At 43.6% G+C, this 21,009-nt stretch overlaps 1 protein-coding gene across 1 annotated transcript in view; it reads right to left on the bottom strand.

Moving 5' to 3' along the window:
* bsna (bassoon presynaptic cytomatrix protein a) overlaps nucleotides 1-21,009 on the bottom strand; it is a 116,004-nt gene that overhangs the window by 51,052 nt on the left and 43,943 nt on the right. The window contains exons 3-4 of the mRNA XM_061258193.1: nucleotides 20,532-20,860; nucleotides 19,565-20,183 (exon numbers count right to left, since the gene is read on the bottom strand). Of these exons, the coding sequence (XP_061114177.1) occupies nucleotides 19,565-20,183; nucleotides 20,532-20,860 (948 nt within the window). The remainder of the gene's footprint in view (nucleotides 1-19,564; nucleotides 20,184-20,531; nucleotides 20,861-21,009) is intronic.

The raw sequence follows: 21,009 nt of genomic DNA, 5'->3' as shown, positions 1-21,009 counted from the left end.
ACAGAAATGTGGCTTCAACAAGCCAGGCTGCATCATCACACTCCTGCTTTCAGCAGCTGTTCAAGATGCTGAGTCTCCCCATTCTTCTTTCATTTCTACTGCCTCATCTCAGCCATTGTGCCATTTCAACCCAACAATTTATCAAACAGTGGTTACAATACATACAATCCAGCAACATACTGTACATCCGTCCACAGAGCACTCATTTTCAAATGGAGACCGGAAGGAAGTTCAATGAATAATCGAGGTCTCAGCCCACACTGCTCCCAAAAATGTCCTTTCATTGCATCACGAGAAACAATCAGCCTAACGTGAGCACCAAACAATATAGTCTGGCCGGGAGAGATGTCCGCAGATGGCTGCTTGAAACATTTGCAGTCATCCAAACAGAAAGAAGAAAACAGTGAATAGTGAAACAGAAAATAGACAGTGCAGTTCAGTTCTCCTCTAATCTAAATCTAATAAGACCCGCTATTATCAGATTCCCATTTTTCCCTTAGAGATGCTCTGCCAACAAACCCTGAAAACCCCCACTAAAATAGAATCAACAGACATCCAAACAGAGAGGGACTGTTGATCGCAATCACCTCTACATGGACCTCTCTGTTTTCTCTAGCTAATCAGCTCCACTGGCCGTTATATGGGATGGATCAATGATGATGAAGCAGAGTTCGGGATAGCTCCCAGCTCGTAAAGTCAGGTGTGTTTTATGGAGACTTTATTTCAATATGGATTTACAGTATGCGCAGAGCAGCTCCGTGAAGCATGATGTTTAGTCTTAGTACTCCATCAGAGATGGCCTCAGGACAAGAGGAAGGAGGAGTGACAAGTCCACCTTCATTATCTTTCTCAGACAACTTGGAATCTGTGCTTGCATGAATGATTGTTTGTTACAATGGTAAACAGCCAGAAATGGCTCAACCGTTGCATTTTCCCTGCATAGTTTAATATTTGCACACCTCCAAAACAAAAACTAATTCAACTGATAACACAATTTAAGCTTCATTAACCAGTGTGGCCACCTTATCAACTAGAAGGTTGCAAATCTCAAGACAATGCTCTAGTAAAATATCCATCCACATGAATGAGTAAATGATTCAATTATGTTGTGTATGCTAAGAACAAATTATGCAATAGTCTGCTTTTTCATTGTATTTGCAGTAGTCAGGAAGCAGATGACGTGGATTAACTATATAATACTATTTTCTCCTAAAGCAATCACAATGAATTACTACTGTTCAAAGCAATGTTATTTCATGGGGGAAGGATGTGAGTGTATACTTGCCATGCCCTGGTTTTACTGTGAGAACTCATTGTGTAAATTGCTGACATTTATAGGATCACCAGAACCATATGATGGAACATCATGCTTCATTTTATCCTGATGATCCTTGTACTTCAATTGTGTGAGTCCACAAAATACTCTGTAGTCCATGCACTATAGCTACCCACCCAACAAGCAGACCAGCACTGCACTGATCCAAGAGGTGCATTACTACAGCAGGCCTGACATGTGAAAGACAAATGTTGGCACATGTAAAGGTAAGCAATCAGATGAATATAAAGATCTAAGAACCTTCACACTCCTTATTAAAAATTAAATGCCTCTGTGTTAAACCCAGAGCTGTGACAGTCACACAGCAAGTCCATGTTATAGAATGTTCCTATGACTTACAACCAATTGTACCACTTTGGGACATCGTACATATTTAATGAGGCTCCATCAGTGGAAGCCAGCTTGGAAATTAAAGTCTTAACTTCGAACTCTTAACTTTTCTGCTGTTCAATTCTTGGAACCTCAGTCAAATTATGACTGGACAGTTTACAAACTATGCTAAGAAACACCACTCATCAAAACAGCTGAACTGTGAGTAAACAGAAATTTATCAACTATACTCTGGTAACGAGGATATGTGACTCATGTGTGACTCATATGTGTGAATCATCTCAGTGTTTGATATTGTTTTGTAGGTCTTATGACAGCTAACAAATCAGACACTTCCACTGCATTATTCTTCGCAAATTTTCCAGCCTACATTGAATATTCAATTGCTCTAAAACATCTAAAACATGACATTATTTAACATTTTAATTGACAATATCAATCTTGAATAAATAAACCGCCTGCTGACTTGTCTCTAGCGTATTTGGTTCTGGGTTAGATAGAGATCTCACATTCTCTATTATTAATGCTGTGGGATGCTGAGGAAGCAGCATTCTACCATCCATTAAGGGAGGATTTCAGCCTCTATTTTAGTAGTGCTTATGCCGTTTTACATCTGCAGAGGTTGAGTCACAAACAAAAAAGTTATCTAGTTCTCATCTCCTGACGTCGAGAGCAGTTTCCATCTGAAAGAAAGTAAAAAGCACCATTATGAAAATGGGCTCTAATCTTTGTTTCTCCTCCGTTAGTCTCAGAGGAGGCTTTCAGGGATCCATCAACAGCTACACACTGGTACCTACATTACCTGAGAACAGCATCGAAAGACACGACAAACCCTTCTTATTCATCACATTGAAATTTCACCCAGGAGACAAGCCCATCACCCAGCTCCATTCAAGGGTGCCTCATCAGAGTTGACAGGGGTTATGTTTTCACCTCATTCCATCGGTCTGTCTGCCTGTTACGTAGTTATGTTGTGAATAGTTTTGCATTACATTTTGTGGAAATTGTGGTGATGGGACAAGGAAGAAACTTTTCAATCGACCAATCGGGTGCGCGAGTGGGCAAGACTTTAAAAAAAAAAAAGCCTTGTAACTTCCAAAAAGATTCACGCAACACCATGAAATTTTGTGGGCCTATTAGCAGGGGGGTGCAGGAGAACTAATTTCACTTTAGTGCTGATTGGCCACATGGTGTTGAAATAACCAACTAAATGCTTAAGAGTGAATTTAAATATGCATACCTGAGGCCCAATTCAAGATAGAGCCGTGAATATATCTCCTTATGTGAAGGACATGGAAGAAATGACTCACTTTTGGTATCCGACATGTGGAACTGGCATATCTTGACAATTGCATACTACAGAGGAATTACAGTCTGCACCATCTTCTAGTTTCAACTTGCATGTATTCCCTAAACCTGAATAGCATTGATATGTCATTCATAGTCCTTTATGGACACTGAATTTAATAGAATCCAGTTTTATGTTATTGGAAAAGAAAAAATCAATGGCGCGATACCCTTTTAGCTTTCTCTTTCCTGTGCTAAGTACTGTAGGAAAACGTAACAGTTCAAGATTCACGTTTTGAGGAGACTCATCCAGTGACAAGCACATATGAGCACGTTCATGGATACAGGCACAACTGTTCAGTTCACTCAGTCTTTAAGCCCCCCTCTTCAGCAGGTGGGCTTAAAAATAAGAGCTGCAAAGCCAGACAGGAAGCTGTCATAGCCAGTCAGCACTTTCCAGGCTATTTTTGGTAGCTGAGTCTGCTTTAACTAGAGCAAATTTAGTCTGCTGCAGTGTTGGACCTGCTGTTGTTGACACATAATTTGGAAATTCCCAAATGCGTGAGTGTCAAAGACACGAGGTGATAAGCTGCACAAGGAGAGCGGGTGTATCCTCATATGGCCTCTTCACTCTCAGAAATACAGGTATGAAAAGGGCCTAAGAAGGTACAAATGCTTATCGCTGGGATGGTCTCCTATGGGTACATAAAACTGGACCCCTAGTCAGCAATATATAATTCATTTGTATCTTTTTTGGGTGGGAAACATACTCATTTGCACCCAAGGAGAACATTACTGTTACTGTACATGTAGTCTCTGGATACATTTGGCAAATTTGATCCTTGAAGAACAAAAACGTAACTCCACTGTCACTTGATTTCTGAGAGTGTTGACTTCGAGCATGTAAATGCTACTTTCCTGGCTCTTGCAGGTAAAGTATAAGCAGAAAGCCACATGAGGAGGTCAACATCAATTATTGCATGAATTGATTCCTCTAATTCCTTTAGCGGCACCGCAGAAGAGAACCACTGACTGTGGTTGGGAAGCAGCACCAGGTTATGCATGTAACATATACACGCAGTAATGATTTGCGCTTCAAACATGAGTAGTGAGTCTTGTCTGAATTAACTAGAGTCATGTGATTGGCAGGGGTCGGCCTATGAGAACATTGCTGTGATCATAGTTGTTTTTGTACTTGTGGGACAACAGGCTTGCCAATTACCCTAGTTCCAGATTCCACAAAATATACAGTAAGCTCTAACAATCCAACAGCTTGTAATGAATAAACATCTAAGGAATAAGCATAATTACCACTGCGGTTCTGGCATTTTTAACTCGTGAGCATAAAAAAGTTTGAGGTGTCTTGCCTGGAGAGCTCCAGCTAGGTTTCCCATTAGGCTCAGTAAACAGTTCTCTCTCAGGAGCTCATTTGAGCTGAGAGGGGCTAATGGAAATTACTCCTATTCCACCTCTCCCTGTTTGTCCTTCCAGTTGCTTTCGCAGCGAGCTCCTGATCAGCAGGCACTGCGGGGGTTTCATTCCCCTTGTGAAAGAGACCATGCGCGCTAGCTCAGCCCAGAGCACATTCATCTCCCACTGCAATGTTCTCAAATCATTGCGTAAACGGCAGCCTAACCACGTGTGAGTGTGCATATGCTATGCATGCGTATGCAGGTGTGTTGGTGCGTGTGTTTGGGTACGTGCGCACAACCTAGTTCCACACATTTTCATGGATATTGGCTGGGGCAGGATGCATTACAATAGAGAACAGGAATATTGGTGGTAATATTGTGGATTGTCATCAGCTCAGTTGCACTCAGAACAGGCAAGCCCTACAGCAAGAATCAGTTAATTACAATCACAAGCCTATCTATTCAGCTGTCTCTTCCCCCATGTTCACTCTCCCCCTCCTCCCTCACTATCGCTCATGCTCTCTCTCGCTCTCACACGCACACAAACACGCACACACACACACACACACACAAACACACACACACACACACACGCACACATGCACACACAAACACACAAACACACACAAACACACACACACACACACACACACACAGAAAGCTCTCTCTCTCTCACTCTCTCTCTCCGTGCCTTTATCTTCGCTACCGACATATTTCAAAAATAGATTTTAGCTGAAATCAAATCCAATTAGCAGTGAAAACTATTTGTTCTGTTTATTAATGTGCAAAGCGCATTATTGAGATTGCCAAGCCTGCTGCAGAGCTGGGAGACTGTGGAAGACATGGGCACATCCATACCATGTCTTTTCGCTCTCTCTGTGTGGATTTAACACATCAAAGAATAGAGAAAAGTCCCCTGGCAGCCGCACAGCTGTTTTGCTGTAATTACAGTAGGAGAAGATTTAACAAAAGAAAGTGGCTGTGCAGGTTTCCAGAATATTACAGTCATCACCTACTGCCCCTTTCTGGTATCATGACAGCACATGCTTGTTGGATCATGAAGGAATAGTCAGAGGAGGCTACTGGGACATGACTGAAGACTAGAACATTTCCCTCCATGGACTATGATTGTGCTTCTCCTTACAGGTCAGCATTGGTACGATCAGAATCTGCATCCAGACAATAAGGCACATTCCTGTGTGGACAAGTGTTTCAGCAGGAAGGGCCACTGCATTGAGAAAAGCGCGTGGAGGGACCACAAACCCACTGGCAGCTTCCCTCAGCCTTCGCTAAGCTGTATCTGAGCCATAGTGCTGTGTGCTTCTGAAGAGATAATCTGAAAAACAGTGCCACTGATAAAGGTCTGAAAAACACTGGCACTGGAAGAGAAGACTGTCCATTTCAAGGCTCTGCTGTTTATAAATAGAAGAGATTGTACACCTGTTCTGACTTGAGTGAGTCATTACAGCATAAAACGGATATTTCTCATGGAATAATGGATTTCATTTGCAATACTTGACCTTGAATTAAGACATAATAGTTTCATTCTGTTCAATACCCGGGTTGTTTTTCAACAAGAAAGTGACGGCTAGCAATGACAGAAAACAAAAACAGGATCAATTGCCTGAACATGTAGTGACCACTACACCAATGACTCCATGACCAGATTAGTTGCACATGCATTACAATGCACACGCCATAGGCCACACACATCACCACAGTACTTCATATATCATTGAGGAAAGCCATAAAAAGCACTGGGGAGAGGTGGTGACATGGCCATGCTGTCAGCACATCACCAGCACCCTACTGTTTGCACTGGCAAAATGACTGTCTGGTTTCTGGGGGTTTGCGTAACTGACTGTGCTGCCCCACCTGCACCACCGGAGCATGGACACCCCCAACCCCCACCCCCACAGCACAAACTCAGGAGTCAATCAATGCACTAGCACTCAAGGAAGCAATGATGAACACTGCACCACTAACCAGGGGACAGAAGCCAATCAGTGCAATACTCTGACAGAAAAAAGCACAGTATCAAAAAGTCATTTTCTGACTTTTCAACATGGTACTATTATGAGCACTGGTACCTTCATTTAACCTTTTTTTGTTGCAATGTATATTGCTATTACAGACAAGGAAGAAAATGTGCAACAAAATAATGTAAGTTATTTTCCGCTGCGTGTTTGCCAGCATGTAAAGGTCAGAAAAACAACAGGGCCATGGTCCAGATTTAGCAAAGCTTCTAATGATCTGAATTAGCACTGAGAAAGCAGTGTAGCGGAGAATCTCTCAGACACGTTCCTCCCTCTGATTCATGAATGGAACACTTTCTGTGGCAATATCTGAGCTGCTTCCTTCTGTCTGCGTCACTGGGCCCCAGGAGTCCAATCTGAGCAGGTGCTGCCTGTCGCTAGCTGCAGAGGGGCTGATTCTTCTCTTCGCTGGAAGAGCTCTGACAAGAGCAACCCCTTCGTATATATCTTCTGGAACAGGCTTTGCCTACATCTTCCTGTCCTGTCATTAATCAATTTCAGTGTTTGAGTGATTCCATATGAGACCCATGGAAGGCATGTTCCACAAGATGAATATGCTGTGAAATGTCAAAGCATTCTTAAGGATGAACTTTGGTGCCTATTTATTTAATGTAATTCTACTGGTATGTTTCTAAGCATCATTAAAGGGCCAGCACTAAAAAACGAAATCATAAAACAACCTTCTATGGTTATCTTTTCCATAATTAACATAATTTTAATATTATTATGGTGCTGGGACTGACCCTGCTGTTTCTAGATACAAGCGAGTCATAAACCATACAGACCATTTCTGCTAATGATAACTGTAGACAACCCATTAATACAGAATTTCCTCATTCCAGGTGCAGCGTGATGGTGGCAGAAAACAACACAATTAATACATACAGACAGAAGCCAGACAGCCGAATAATGCCATTCTGCGAAAGCAACACGCTAAAATATCACTGCCAAGTGGTCCATTGGCCTGTGCATGTAAACCTCGTCGCCCCCTCCCTCAGCCCAGTCCTGCATCTCTCATTCTCTCACGCACCACTTGCCCCTGGATGCCTTTCTATAACCTCCATTCCAGGCGGCGCTCCTACATATGAAAGCACAGAGAGGATGGAGTGAGAAGCAGGCGATATTTTCAAGAGAAACACCAATCACAAGAAAGGAGGTGGAGACAGCCATGGGGCTGGGGGGAAGGGGGCAGTTCATGGTTGTGGAAACAAGAAGAGAACGAAAACAAACGAGGAAAGACCATGTTCAAGTACGCCGTTAGGCCACCATCTGCTCTTAGCGCAGGGTCCCTGGGGCTGCCAGAGTCATGCTGACTGGCTCACCTCTACTGTACGTCACTACACCCCGCCCCACCACCGCTATTTATAGGCATCATCATTAACGACCCACCGCTCCCAAGCCATGCCCGGTGCCACACTGACACTCTGGCACACCTACGTACGCACGCAAGTCCAGCACCTGCCTCCTCACACTCAAACACTCTCCACAGAGAGGTTTTCTATTTATTATTCATCTCTATAAATCATGGGAGGCTGAAAAGAAACACATTGGCATGTATTGTTAAATCATGCAGCAACTTACGGCGGTGACCTAGCATGTCAAAACAGGTCATGTGCAGGGGAAGCCAGACTTAAATGTTTTATTTATACATGATTGTGTGTATGCGACTGAGTGTGTTGTGTGCATTTGCATGCTCGTAATGAAAATGTAAATAGGTGCCAAGAATGTAAGATGCATCTTTAAACAGACGTACAATGTAAATGTGTAACATTAATAATGAATTCCTTAATGAACTAGCATGCATCTGTGGTATTTAACACATATGTATGCATGAATTCAGAATATAAACAGCAGTTCGGAATTTGAGATAAAGAAATCTTTCAACTGAGTGTGAAGTGGTGGTTGCAAACATTTCAGGACTAATTAAAAATGATGGGGAAAATATCAGTTTCATTCTGGATGAGTAATTACCCATGTGAAAGCAGTTATCTCGATATACATGATATACTGAACTGTACAGGTGAATGGGTTAAGGTTCTGGGTAGGATACTTCTGCAGTGCCTCACACGTTTCCACATTTTCTCAGACTTATTACAACACAATATACAATATTTCCACTAACGTTCTATTAAATATTTTAAACTGTAAAAGCCTTGTGCAAGCGTCTGATGTTTGCTTAAGACAAGGATGTTATAAAACCCTGCCAGTGTATGGTAATGCAAAATAAAATGACACTTCTTCAACTTGCTTTATAAAAAAAAGTCTAAAGAAACCATCTGTTTAAAAATGCACAGCATATGTATACCCTCCAGTCAGCTATGCAAGTACTATCTACATATCTGTCAATGCATGCGTTTATAGTTATTCGATAGATTCACTTCTTGAGACATTCTTTCAAGGTTCAACTGCATAGATTCACTGGTAAACATTTAATGATAATACTTTGATAAAATATTGAATAAGTGTAGTTAGGCCATACATTTCAATTAAACTATACATTCATGTTGTGATAGTTTTTCTTCACGATTTCCTGTGAGATTTTCATATTCACAGAGTTACAACCAAGAGGAACAGGCACAATATAAAACAAAATAGAGCACCAATGTCAAACACTTAATTACAAATGAAAAAAAAAAAAGATATATATATATATGTATAACTGTAACTACATATAGCACAGTACAAAGCTCTGACATACCCATGACAATTCATAATAATTATATTCATAATCACATGATTCTTCCTGAAGTTCCTAAATTAAGTTGGTACCTCTTATGGGTAGAGGGTTCCTAAATTATAGGATAAGTCTACCCATAGCCCACTATCTGCATGAATCGGGGCACAATATTTAGCTTAGTCTTGCTAATGGAATCTCCCTCCACCACTTAGTGTGCACTGTCTTTATTTGCGTCTCTCCTGCAGTGTGCAGTCACAGATCTCACCAATGCTGCTTCAAATAACGGGGTGAGAAGAGACATACAACTGTCAAGTGCACGTCAAATCCTAAGCCATTATTCTCTGCTTTTTTGCCCTCTTTGCCTCTTGCCACCATTAGCATTATATATAATTAAGGTCTTACTGGCTCCAGGATAGATCAACACACAACTGGAGTCATGCAGAGGACCTGAGTGGACTTCACAAAGGACACGGAGGCAGGGTTGTGAGTGGAAATCTTTAGGAGAGGTTCCATTTAATGACACTTTAGTGAGATAATGGTTATTTTATGTGTGGTGTGATAAGTCATTCCATCTGTTAAATCAGTGTCTGCCTCTGTTGTCTTAATTGCTTTTATAATTCTGTTGCCATCTACTGAATTGTCTCCTTATAATTAATTAATTTACAATAACTACTGTTTTCAATAATTGTGCGATTGTTATTCATTTTAACTCTTAATCAAGGGTTTTAATAAGTAAAAATCTATTTTATGAAAATAAACAACTATTTTCTCCCTTTAACTCACTGATTCTGAGGCAAACAACTTGATGGTGGGGAGTGTTTATATTCTCAATGAGAGAGAGAGAAGGGGGGCAGAGAGAGGGAGAGAGAGCCCTTTGGGTCTGATTTAATGTTAAATTGATTGATTTTGAATTCACCTACGGTAGATTAAAAATAGGAACTATAAAGAAATATTGATTGGGCTGCAGAAATATTATTACAGACTTGTCCACTGCTATTCCAAAATCAATAACACAACAGAAAAGTCAACAATGGGGAATGTTGTTAATTTCACAATTTGGGCCTGCATAACTATACAGTGGACAATGATAAGTCTGTACAACATAACATACTGCACCGCCTGCTTGATGAACAAAAGAAAATCCTCAGATATGCCAACCCTTCACCAATTACCCCAAGAGGCTCTATTTTTATCAGCAAAGCCATGATTTATGGCTTGCTCCCTCTTTGCACCTCTTTTCACAGTTTCTTTTTTCCTGTCTGCCTGCCATCCCTCAGCATGTATGCGACAATGATACTTCTGCTCCTTGTGGTAAAAAAACGAAGACCATTTCCGATTCCTAGAAAGAATTCAATGCACCTTGTATGTCAGGGACAGGCAGCCTGCTCAACAAAAACATTCACCAAGAGGAAATAAGGAAGAAAATGGCATACAGCTCTGTCCTTCCCAGGGGTTTTTTCATTAATCTGGACCTCACTGGCTATGGGAACATCATTTAGTTATTACCATGCCTGTGCATGGTATTCATATTAAAAACTTTGTTTTGCACTTTTGCAGAGTCAGGAGATTTAGCTACTATGCATGTTCTGACCTGAATATTGACTATGTCTAAGGCAAAGCAATAACGGCCAACGGCATAACAGTATCATCAAGCAATCCCAGCCAGATATTTCAATACCACCATAGATGCTGGTGGATAGATTAAATCAGAAATCAGTCCTGCCTTTCAAGGCAACGCACTCTCACAGCAAGTGCCATGAATACTGCTCTTTTAAAACATTCATAACCACATATTTTGTCTTTAAGCTGGAAAGAATTTTAGCTATTTAAATTAGCAGCCGCAAAGTGTTGCATAACAGCATTGGTACATTCCAAAAACACTGAAAGTACATCAGTACTTAAAATACATTTCCACTAAGTAATATTGCTTCTGGTTAGCAATGAAGCAGCATACTTTCAGGACTATTCAGGACAAAAAGGCTAAGGACTATGGCATTGCCTGCAGAGCCAGTACGCAAGGCTGGGTCGCAGGGAGCAAAGCTGTGCAATGTTCATATCTCAGAACACGCTGACATGAGAATGAGCACCTAAATCACAAAGATTTAAAGGATAGAATAATACAGAGGAAATCTTTGAAATCTTTGCCTTACATATTTTATCAATGTCTATTTATACCTCATTACATGCTGAATTATTGATAACCAGCTTTTTCATCTTCATATTTTTTGTGGCTGCATTCACAAAGTCACATCTACTGTGTCTCCTTGGTCCTCAGATGTTAAGTTAGATTCAATTCTTTACATTTGCTCGAACTGTTTATCTCACTCCAACCCCCTTTCCCAGATTAGTGATCTGTGGCTAATGTAATAAAATGTGACAACAAAATACTTTAAATGGTGCTTTTCTGATGAAAATAAAGATTTAATAATAAAGATTAATGGTATCAAAATGTCAGTGATTTGATAATTATATTATTCAATTCAATTTGGCTGTGTCATTAGGTCAGAGAGTGGGATTACATAAAAGCATGCATTAAATAAAAACATTTCTAAATACCTTTAGTGAATTTCATCTATACGATACATGCAGACTATAATCTTATATATATAATCATTCCTAGGATAATTGCATGCAAAATACATTTATCATTTTTTTTTATTCTTGACATTTGAATGAAAAATTTCTTGTGTGAATTTACATTTTACATTTACATTTTTGTCATTTGGCAGACGCTTTTAATCCAAAGCGAGTTACAAGTGCATAGGTTCTACCACAAGTCAAAGCATCACATCCATAACTAGGAAAATACACATGGAATGCTGTTCTAAACATATATATATATATTTTTTTGGGGGGGGGGGGGGGGGGGTTAGACAAGGATAGGGATATCAGAAAGGAGGGGCGGGGGAAATCAGGAGGGAGGACTAAGGTAGAGTTTGAAAAGGTGGGTTTTGAGTCTGCGTCGAAATAGGGGGAGGAATTCTGCTGTCCTGACAGTGGTAGGCAAGTCATTCCACCACTGAGGAACCAGAATGGAAAACAGGCGTGAACGTGCAGCTCGACCGCCAGCTGCACGTAGAGAGGAAACCATAAGGCGACCAGAGCTGGCAGACCGGAGTGGTCTAGCTGGGGAGTAGGGAGTGATCAAGGATTGTATGTAAGGTGGGGCAGTCCCCTTAGCAGCCTGAAATGCCAACACTAGGGCCTTGATACGGATGCGTGCGGCAATAGGAAGCCAGTGGAGGCCAATGAGAAGCGGCATGTAAAGCAGATGTAAGTTTGGGGACAGGCATAGGATAAAGTGACTGGATTTACTGGGTGAATTATTGTAAATGCTGATTAGAAGTGGGTCCTAGTAAATGAGCTATATACTTGGTAAAACTGTGCTATGCTACTGTAGTATCTTGCACCTTATACTGAATCATAAAACGTTTTTTTTTTGTACAAAGCCTCATGCTTTTGAAAAATCAGCCAATAAAAAAAACATCAGAAACAGCACTTCTCTCTATTCGAATAAGCCTCCAGACCATCCATGTTTGATCACTGAGACCATCACCAAACTTTATGAGGGAGAGAGCATATTACATAAAGAGATTTTTAATGGGGAAAAACAATGTCCAATTCAATATTAAATCTCAAACTAACATAAAGCAGCATTAGTAAAAAGCAGGGAAGCGGGCAGAAGCACAAAAAGCCAGTAAAGAACTAGACCGCGTATCACACTCGTGCTCAGCTGAGTCACGGGTCGTGCCAGTCACACTCAGTGACTGACTGTTCTCACTGGCCGGAACACATGGCCTTCTGTCTGTGCGAAGCTGACAAAGTGAACAATGTCTGCTGATTCTTCATCTCAGAGATTAAAGAGGAGGCAGAGGTGCGTCTGATACGGTGCAGCACAAGAGCGAACTACTGTATGCCTTTCGAGGACAAAGAGTAACTCAATGAGCAAAGGCACTTCCTCTCATGTTAACAGTTATCCCGAAACACACAGGCTTTTCCAGCCTACTGTGACACCCCCCATGCGGGTGGACGTGGGGTGTGATATCCACTCTTAATACAACTTTGGGATTTGAGTTGTTTGTGTCTTTACAGTCAGGCTGCTTCAGGCAGACTGCAGACAAAAATCGATCTGAGAAGCTGCTGTTGCATGATGAGGCATTGGTTACTCTGCCAACCGAAACCCTCCCTCACGGGCAATCCTAAGGCTTGTATTCGATGCATCTTATGTCCAGTGAAATTTCAATACTTGTGTATATGCATATGCACATGCCAAATGATAGCAGGGCACCCAGATATTCAAACTACTGACAAAGGAATTAAAACCAAATTTTGAAGCTTCCATAACGCTGAATATGCAGCCATATAAAATCACATTTCAGAAACCTTTACAAAAACCTAAAGGCCCACATGCTTTTTATGCTATTGAGATTTTCATATTACATTACATTATAGGCATTTGGCAGATGCTCTTATCTGGAGCGTGCATAGCCATAAGCACAGCCATCTTGGAGCATTTGAGTTATGTTCCATACTAATTCAGGTAAAAATGTTACATTTTGGTTGAAGTATGCATATTTTAGAGTCAAGTTGATGTGTACAGTATGTGTACAGTATGTGAATGTTATGTTTGACGTATGTTATTGCATAATTATTGGATCACGTTGCTACATTACATTACATTACATTATTGGCATTTGGCAGACGCTCTTATCCAGAGCGACGTACAGTTGATTAGACTAAGCAGGAGACAATCCTCCCCTGGAGCAATGCAGGGTTAAGGGCCTTGCTCAACGGCCCAATGGCTGTGTGGATCTTATTGTGGCTACACCGGGATTAGAACCACCAACCTTGCGTGTCCCAGTCATTTACCTTAACCACTACGCTACAGGCCACCCCGCTAAATGCTAAATGTTAACACAGAGAGCTGACCATTGGGCTCTGGGGTGCTCTGATGGCAGGGTTAGAGACTTTTCCTAAAACCTACAACACTGCTCTTTGCAAATGTTTTGTGGGCATTCTTGATACTAAAACCAGGAAGAGAAAGCTGATGCGTCACAACCTTTCATAACAGCGCTGCACACCTTCATTTCCAAGCTGCCACAGGTGTGTCACACTGGCTGAGAAAATGGAGAAGGCTGCTAAGGAGCTATCGTGAGGGACGGACATGTCACCCCAGGTGTTTGAACAATTAATACTTCTTGCACACCAGTGGACCTTCATTAAGCTCAACTTAGTGTACCCTGAATCACAACATGACTTTCCCCGATATGATTGATGGCTCTATCCATGCTGAAACCAAGGCCCATCAGGGCCAGTGGATGCAGAGCTGGCAAGCGAATGACTGACTGATTGACAGAAACCCCACTGAAAATCCCCCGCAGTAGTTAAGCCTCCAAAGTATAAAGGTTAATACAATTAATTAGAGGAAACCCAGAGTTCCCCTGTAGGGATAAACAAGATGGCAATAGGTCAGGATAAAGGCTGAGCCAATTGCAGGAGGATCAAGATCAAGGAGAAGAAATATCCATGCCTTTCTAAGTGCAGGTTCATCCTAACTTGCTCAACAGTCTTTATTGGCGATTAAAGCAGTGCAAATATAATTTGCTATGGGTCCACACCTTCACAACTTCTCTGTCTTTCATTGACCTTTTTAATAAGCATACTCATTTTTACTTGCCACTAATTCAGCAATTAAACTGCAAACCTCAGTCCTGGCATTGATGTGGACTCAGATGGACCACTGAGCTTTTATCTGATAATAAAAAAATACAGCTTCCTTTTTATCCCTTTTCAGCATGCACTCCCACTCTTAAAGTTTCCCTTCAGCAAATGATCCCTCAGGCCAGTGAACCAGGGCAACATGGGGAGGGTCTTAGATGTCAAATTGCCTCTCACACCTCCTGTACCAGGCACTGGTTCTAGCACAAAAAATATCTTCCAGATGCAGCTACTACTGTGGAAACTCCTCAAAGGACATGCCCTACAACCCCATACCACTACCAGCACATAGACGCGTTCTCTTCAAATTACAATGAGACTACGTGCCTTATACAACGAACATGGAAAATAACAATGACACACAAATTACTTTTTCAGAAGAAAAAGCTTCACTCCCTTTCACTGAAGTACTACCCTCCCGTTACAAAACATTCCCTGCAAAGGTAGAGGCTGCTATTATGTTAGTATTTGACTGTGCTTTCAAGTTGCACTGATGTGTACGTTCTCATTTTTCTCCTTTGTTTTCCCCAATTCAAAAATAAGGAAGGGCTCCAAGTGTACTGTTCTCATCCTTCCAAAGCCTCTCCTCTCTCTACCTTTCCTCAGCCCACACTGTGTGCTATCGTAAATCTCTGCTCCACTGTATATTTGTATTGTAGTCTCCCCTTAGCCTGCATTGTACTTTTGTCACTGCATAATCAGTCTAGTCAGTCTATACAGTGCACTGTACTCCACTGCACTGGCTCTTTCTGTGTACACAGTGCTTCACTTCCTTCAAATCCCATGCGGCTGATTGAAAATATATATTTTTTTAAACACAAAAGAAAGAATGTATGAAGGCACAGATATACAGCACATTAGCAAGTTCAGTGTGGTACAGAAAGCAGACTGCTAGCAGACACTAACATGGGTAGACCTACATTCCCAGTATGCATGGGTTGTGGAGTAATATTCACTGGAAAAATGACAAAAAGACCGTTAAATGTAGTGGTCAGGCACCACAGAAAGAGAGGGGACGGCACTGTGGGCTGAAGGGTGACGCATTACAAGCATCAGACCAAAGGCATCAGTGAATGCAAACACTAAAAGCTGCGTGGGCTACACCTGCTGTTTAGAATAAATTGCAAAGAGACACTTCAAGCTGCTGCAGCCCGGAGGAGTAGAAAATGAAAATTTGAAAGCATGTCATGCCGTCATAAAACAGAGATCTAAATGATGCAGGAGGGGGAGCTGAATTTTAAACAACGGTGGGTGAGAAACGACCAGCAAAGAAAACCAAGATTGATGCAGGATACTTTTAAAAGGCAACCAAGCAGAGAGATATTATTCAGAAAGTTTTGCACACTACAGAACTCATTTGTCACATTCTTACAGGCAGTAGAATAGCTATATTTGGCTGACAAATTATGGCACAATATCATCTCTTCCATTTTACCATCTCTTGAGCAGCTGGTCTGACAGAGAGACTAACAATTCCCTCAAAAAGCATAGCAAGGCTTAATGAAAGGCTCCTATTACTGCGAGCATTCATTTTTGCTTGATTTGCATAATCATACTTCTCTGAAGTCTGATTGCAAAAAAAACAAAAACCTGAAGATTTTGCCTTGAATGCCACCATTTTCTTTTCAGCAGCACTGGGCAGAGACTGACCTGTGTAGAGCTCATAAAAGCCAAGCATCACTTTAGAGTGCATTCCAAATGGTCGCCACACTGCACTAACCAAATCGCACCATTCTCTGCCAAGATTACACTGTAGGATACAGGCCAACTGACCATTACAGATGATGTTTGAATTCACCGTGCAGAAACACCATTCTGTCTACTCGGCTGTTTTGCTGAGACAAGTTATATCTTTCTCTGTACGGGAAATGGTTTCATCAATATCAATGCAAAAAGTAAAACATATATGTGAGCAGACAGACTTGAACATGACACATAAAATCTATTTTCTCCATTTCACCTGGCTCCTTCTGGTTGGCTGTGCCGGCTGCACCGCCTGTTGTATTGGGAAGAATATTACACAGGGTCACAATTGAAGAGCCCCAAGCATAATTCATTTCAACAAAGCCCCAAACCTGAGACGGATCTCTTTCAGATAATGGGACACAGAGCAGGCCCGTGCTCCTGTTGTGGGGGCATTCAGGGAGGAGGAATGCATCGCGTCTCCAAGAGCTGCTGTTCAGGTCAATAGGCCCCCTGGGACCAGGAGGAGAGGCGTAGGGTGGTGTCTTTGTGCTATTCTCTCACTGCTTTCAAGGCCACTGCTGGGCAGAAAAGCGCTGCATTTATTATGTCTTAATTCTGATTTAGTGCAAGGCCCGAGAGGACAGAGTGAACAGCATTTCCTCTGCTGACGCTCCTTCTCCAAACACGTTCAATCGCTCCCAAGAACCGCTGAGCGGGAGGAAACTCCTAAGGTTTTTTTCAATGAATCATTTGTACACATTAGACACACAAAGAGCACATGCAAAGCCATGGTCCCTGTCTCAGGCAGAGAGGTGTACCACGCTGTGTTTTGTGTTGTATTAACATGACAGTTCAATCAAAGCAGGGCTGCTATCCCTAGGGCCACTGTGGCGGGATAGATGCGCTGTGTGAGGTTTAACTCCGCAATATCCGATTTGCTTCTGCATGCAATCGCGGTCTGGTTAATCAGAGGCAAACGTATTCATTCATTGGATGCTTGTCAATCTAATTATTACCACAATGCCAATTAATGGCCCTGTGCTCTCTGACGGGGGATGAGGGAGAGGACTAGCATGGCATGTGTCAGGAAATGGACTGTAGAGGGGCACAATGTTTAAAACCCAGTGGAGTATTCACTGCAGGTCGTGGGCAGTGTGTATGGGTCCAAAGTAAGACGCAGCTCTCATGCACTCGAGTAAAGTGCTTCTCTTCACTCACTAAACGTTCAGCTGTGAACAAAATGAGGCAAGTGTAAGAATTATAAGTCGCCTAGGAAACGGGTGTCTAATATGCAAATGAATAATAACCAGTGAAGACTCTTTCCTTTTTCTTTTAGATACTGGCCGCACATTAGTGTGTCCCGTGTCAGAAGTAACATGCAGAACCAGCAGAGAGCTGAAGTGACTGAGGTTCTGCACTGACGTGGCACCCCGATGCAGCCCATGCTCTCCCCTGCCTTTTGGCTTTCTCTGGGCGAGATCCCATTAGATGCCTGTGTTGGTTATTTTTACCTCAGCGTGACGGGAACATTGCAGAGTATCTGTGGCTGAGCTGAGGTTCTTATCTCCCTCTGCCCAGGCTCTGCCATCTCAGCACTCAGCCGGGCGCATACACACACACATACACACAGACGCATGCGCAAACACACACACACACACACACACACACACACACAGACGCACATATGTGCAAACACACACACAGAGACACACACAAATGCACGCGCGCAAATACACATGAACATGTGCAAACACACACACAGAGACACATGCGTGCAAACACACACACACAGATGTGCACGCGCGCAAACACACACACATACATACACATGCACACACACAGGCACACACACACACCCACGCTGAAACACTGACACACATGCACACGCGTGCACGTGCACACACATAGATATTTACTATACGCACTTTTATCACACACCCATGGACACAGACATATACAACCACGTTAGACACAAAGACACAGCAAAAAAATACAACCCCTATATTGTGTGTATGCAAAGCACAGACAAATTGACACCCACACACCCTTAACACGTACACAGGTCAAACACAACCCACACAGCACACTAGAAAAATGGCAGCCACACAGTGCACACGCAAGAACAGAGAAGACTAGACACAGAAACAGCATAAGCCTTATGTTCCAGTGCAATCCTAAAACAGGGGACAACATGTAAAAATACATAATCTACCAAATTTCATCTTATTACCTTTAGCTTCAACAGATATATTCAATTTTCTTTCCCCTAACGTTATTACTGCAACTGAGTTTCATAAACGACTCACTTATGTGTGCTTCCTGTGAGCCTGCCCTGCCTTTAAAGGACCACAGCCCGTATGAAGCATAGACATCACTTTAATGGCACACCTTAAATGCCTCAGTGGTATAGTACTCATACCCCCAAGAAATGCCAAAGATATGTCACAACAGTCAGCATCATATCTCCAGGACCTGTCTGTCAGCCTGCTGTGTTCACTATTTATCACTGCAGCTCCACACAGCATCATTTCTGCAGAATTCATTAATGTACGGAATGTTTTTCAAGGTCTGTGCCTCTATCATCAGAAAGGAAGGCATTTTCTGCCTTTTTTTCTGCCTGGAGTTTACATGCTGTAACGTCCTTGGTTCGCGAGAGACACGTTATCAGTTTAAGGAACGACTCTGTTGAACATAAATTGAAATGTCTGATTGAAATTGAAATGCTTCGTGTTTTCTGGTTGTTACAGTTCCATCTAAAGTAATGGCACATTGAAGCTTCGAAACAAGGACTCTCGAGGCAGCATTCATGAGAACAAAATGGTTTTCATCAATTGAAAAAATAATGAATGGTGAGGCGGAATTTCTTCGCACGCAGCTGGCAGCCTGTCAAGCCTGTGTCGAGTTCAACTGCTGTGAAAAGCAGAGTGCCACTGCGCATGGCTAATGATGCCGTGGCAGGTCAAGGGCATGAGGAATACAGGGAAATAAAGAGCCATTCTTAACTACTTGGAGCCTCGTGTTCCTGCCGGCTACAAGAGGGCGTAGTGGAGTGGGGGTATGGGGGCAGCTGAAATGCTCTTACCTCCACCAGGTGGGGCGTGGGGTTGAATCCGCACAGGTTGCAGACCTGCGTGTGACACTGCGTACAGGAGTTGTAGTTGGGGGGCTGGCTGCTGCCGATGTTGAGCTCGGTCTTGCACAGCGGACAGTTGACCTTGGGCTTTTCTGGCTCCGGGGGCTTGTGAGCGGGTTCACGCCTGGCCAGCGGCTGCTGCTGCTGCTGCTGCTTCTGCGGGGCCTGCTGATGGTGTTTGGGCTGCTGCTGAGGGGGGGCGTGGGGCCCTGTGTGGAGCGGGGCTCCCCCCGGCTTGCCTGGGCCCACCCCGGGCACAGCTGCAGGGCCTGGGGGCTTGCTGGCTGAGGAGCTGGCGTCACTGAAAACCACTTTGTGGGCTCCCCGGGCAGGGGTTTGCTGAGGCTGCGAGCCCTGCAGGGGGTCCACCGAGATGAGGGTGCTGGCCTGGTTTAGGAGTGACGCCCCAAAGCCGAACAGCTTGGTCAGGCCGTCCTGCGGCTGCTCCTGGGGTGGGGCCGGCTGCCTGGCGGGGGAGCTCCCGGCACTGCGGATCTGGTCCTGTCGGCCGGGCTGGTGCAGGGGAGAGGACCGGGACAGGTCCGGCTGGGACGGGGCCTTAGCCATTCTCTGGATCGAACCTATCCCGGCCTGGGGGCCTCTGGCCGTGGGGTCCTGCCTCCCTGGGGGCTGGGACTGACTGGCCGGCCCCCGATAGGCGTGCTGAGATGGGGGCCCAGTCTGAGGCCCTGGCTGGGATGCGGGAGGCGGGCCGCCATGTCTGTGCAGGACTGGGGAAGGCTGGGGTTGGGGGTAGGCCTGGGAGTGGGGGTGTGGCTGAGGGTAGGTCTGGGAGTGGGGGTGTGGCTGGGGATAAGCCTGGGAGTGGGGTTGGGGGTGAGGCTGGGAGTGGGGTTGGGAGTGGGGTTGGGGGAGAGGCTGGGTGTGGGGTTGAGAGTGGGGCTGGGGGTGGTGCTGAGTGTGGGGTTGGGAGTGGGGGTGCGGTTGGGAGTGGGGTTGGGAGTGGGGTTGGGAGTGAGGGTGGTGCTGGGACTTGGCTTGAGCTTTGGCCAGAGGCTGTTTCGGTGGCTGCTCTTGGGCTTGTGGTTTTGGCTGGGGCTGAGACAGAGGCTGGAGTTTGGGCTGGGGTTGTGGCTGGACCTGGGGTTTGGGTTGGAGCTGGGGCTCTGGTTTGGCTTGGTGAGAAGGAGAGTGGATCTGCTGCTGACTCTTGGAGCGTGGAGTCGTCATGTCCATTCCTAACGCTCTCTGCATCTGGCAGTTCAGGCACAGCCACTCCTGGACCTGATAGACAGATAGACAGACAGACAGACAGAAAGACAACAGATGTTTTAGAATTTGCCGTGTTATCTTTCAGAAAGAGGGTCAGGATGGTTTTCCCAGATTGTGATTGTGCTAAAATCTCATTGACTTCTTAAAGAAGTCTATGAAAT

This window comes from Conger conger, chromosome 10 (genome assembly GCF_963514075.1).
Source record: "Conger conger chromosome 10, fConCon1.1, whole genome shotgun sequence".
NCBI lineage: Eukaryota > Metazoa > Chordata > Actinopteri > Anguilliformes > Congridae > Conger > Conger conger.
Note: the sequence above shows the minus strand (reverse complement) of the source record. Positions and strands in the feature narration are given on the sequence as shown.